This window comes from Carassius gibelio, chromosome B20, assembly GCF_023724105.1.
Source record: "Carassius gibelio isolate Cgi1373 ecotype wild population from Czech Republic chromosome B20, carGib1.2-hapl.c, whole genome shotgun sequence".
Classification (NCBI taxonomy): Eukaryota; Metazoa; Chordata; class Actinopteri; order Cypriniformes; family Cyprinidae; genus Carassius; species Carassius gibelio.
In genome coordinates, this window is record NC_068415.1 from 10,245,302 (window position 1) to 10,247,138 (window position 1,837).

At 39.2% G+C, this 1,837-nt stretch overlaps 1 protein-coding gene across 2 annotated transcripts in view; it reads right to left on the reverse strand.

Annotated features, from left to right (window-relative positions):
- Positions 1-1,837, reverse strand: part of cd164 (CD164 molecule, sialomucin) — a 12,224-nt gene extending 10,387 nt beyond the window's left edge. The window contains exon 1 of one of the 2 annotated variants that reach the window (XM_052585616.1): positions 1,652-1,837. In XM_052585616.1, coding sequence (XP_052441576.1) covers positions 1,652-1,727 — 76 coding nt within the window. In that variant the 5' untranslated portion in view covers positions 1,728-1,837. The remainder of the gene's footprint in view (positions 1-1,651) is intronic. The other variant, XM_052585615.1, reaches the window with a different exon arrangement.

Genomic DNA, 1,837 nt, shown 5'->3' on the forward strand with positions numbered 1-1,837 from the left:
CACATTGGCATTTGCATAAAGGTTTTTTAGTGTTGTTTACCTAGATTTTGCCTTTAATCCTAATATCAAGGCACACTGAGTAACTACAAAATATTAATAAAACACTCGCCAAGTCTACAGCTGAACCATACTCACCTTATGCCAACCTAAAAAACTTTCTGCTAGTGAATTGACATTTATTCTTAAATTCTGTCGATGAGGAGTAAAAAAAAAAAAAAAACTGGAAAGAGGACCAATGAGTCTTGTGATCTGCAGTCTCTGGCAAATCACACACAAACCAAGGTCATTTAAAAACACTGTGACTGGCTTAAAGCTGCTGCGAGATGGAAGATATGGAAGATTTTTTCCCTCCCACATTGTGAGTATAACAAATCACAAAAGAAAGCCTTGTATACATCTCAGAGAAGCCTGCCATTTTCACCAAAGGTCCAGTAATGACACTTTGATTAAACATTACAAGGTCGAAACTGCTCACATTAAGATTAATAACATGCATTAAATAGAAAAATAAATCAATTTGATTTTCATGTTTGGCCCAAAATGTTTGCTTATGTAGGTAGCCCAGTAGACTTTAGGATAAAGCCCAAGTGCCTAGTCTAGTGCCTTTGCCCCAACAGAGAGGGAGGGAGAGTATGTGTGTGTGTGTGTGTGTGTGTGTGTGTGTGTGTGTGTGTGTGTGTGTGTGTGTTCTCTGGTTCATTTTACAGCCCAACATGTGATTCTCTGGATAAATATAGATCTTCATAACGCACTTAATCTCAATGGAAGCAAAGCCACAAGACAACAAAATAGAAACCCTGATGTATTGTATTACGCAACAGCGGCAAACCAGCGATCATTTTGTGAGACACACGACAAGAGATCAATTATTTCAGACAGGTTTTAAGAATTCAGTATTGGGCAATACCTAAAACACAGATGGTAAATCGAAAAAAAATCGTAACCAGGCCAAAGTGCAACACCAGCGTTTAACAATATTAAAACTAAGGTTGGAATCAACAACCGGTTCTTTCGAATGATTCATTCAAAAACACCAGCAAAGAAGGTTTTAGTTCTCGATCATTCCTTCGCTGATATGGAAGGAACACCATGGATTCTTGTAACTACATCACAACTGAATCTATAGCGAGAATCACACAGAACACCCAGGGAATTTCAATTTAAGGCCAAACGACTCTTACGAATCAGGTCTTTTTGTTGAATCGAAAACATGCACAGCGACCAAAGATCGATTCCTAAATAAACGACTCTTTGGAACCGGTTCATTTTAGTGGATTAAAATCTGCAGGGTCCAAATGATTCTTATGAGTAGATTCATTAAAAGGGTCTCTCTAACTTACATGAGAATTTGCCAAACTAATTTATTTTATAATAGTTGTATCCGTTCTTTTGAAATGTAAAATGACCTCGTCATTTGGAAACAGACTAACGTTACCGAGGTCAGTTGATGCAAGAAGAACTGAATCGTTACCAAACATTTATTCCTCAGAAGTACAAAAATAATCCGTTATGGAACCGGAATCGCAACCACTCCTAATTAAAATCACATTTAAAGTGTAGCCGATGATGGCGTGATAGAAGACGGCGAGTGTGTTGTGTCAACGGGACTCGCTGTTTCACTGTTACATTTACAGAATTGAAATCCACTCACCCTGCGTAAATCCCTGGCTTGTCAACGATCCGAAGAGGGCTAGTAATATTGTCACGAAGAAAAGCCTCCAAAACATGATGTCTGGTTGGTTTATTCTCAGTCTTGGTACGGGGGTTCAGGTCGAGCTGTCTGCAGTTTCACTCTAGTGCTGCTGTGGATGTTGCTGCGCTTCCGGCTTCCTGCGTC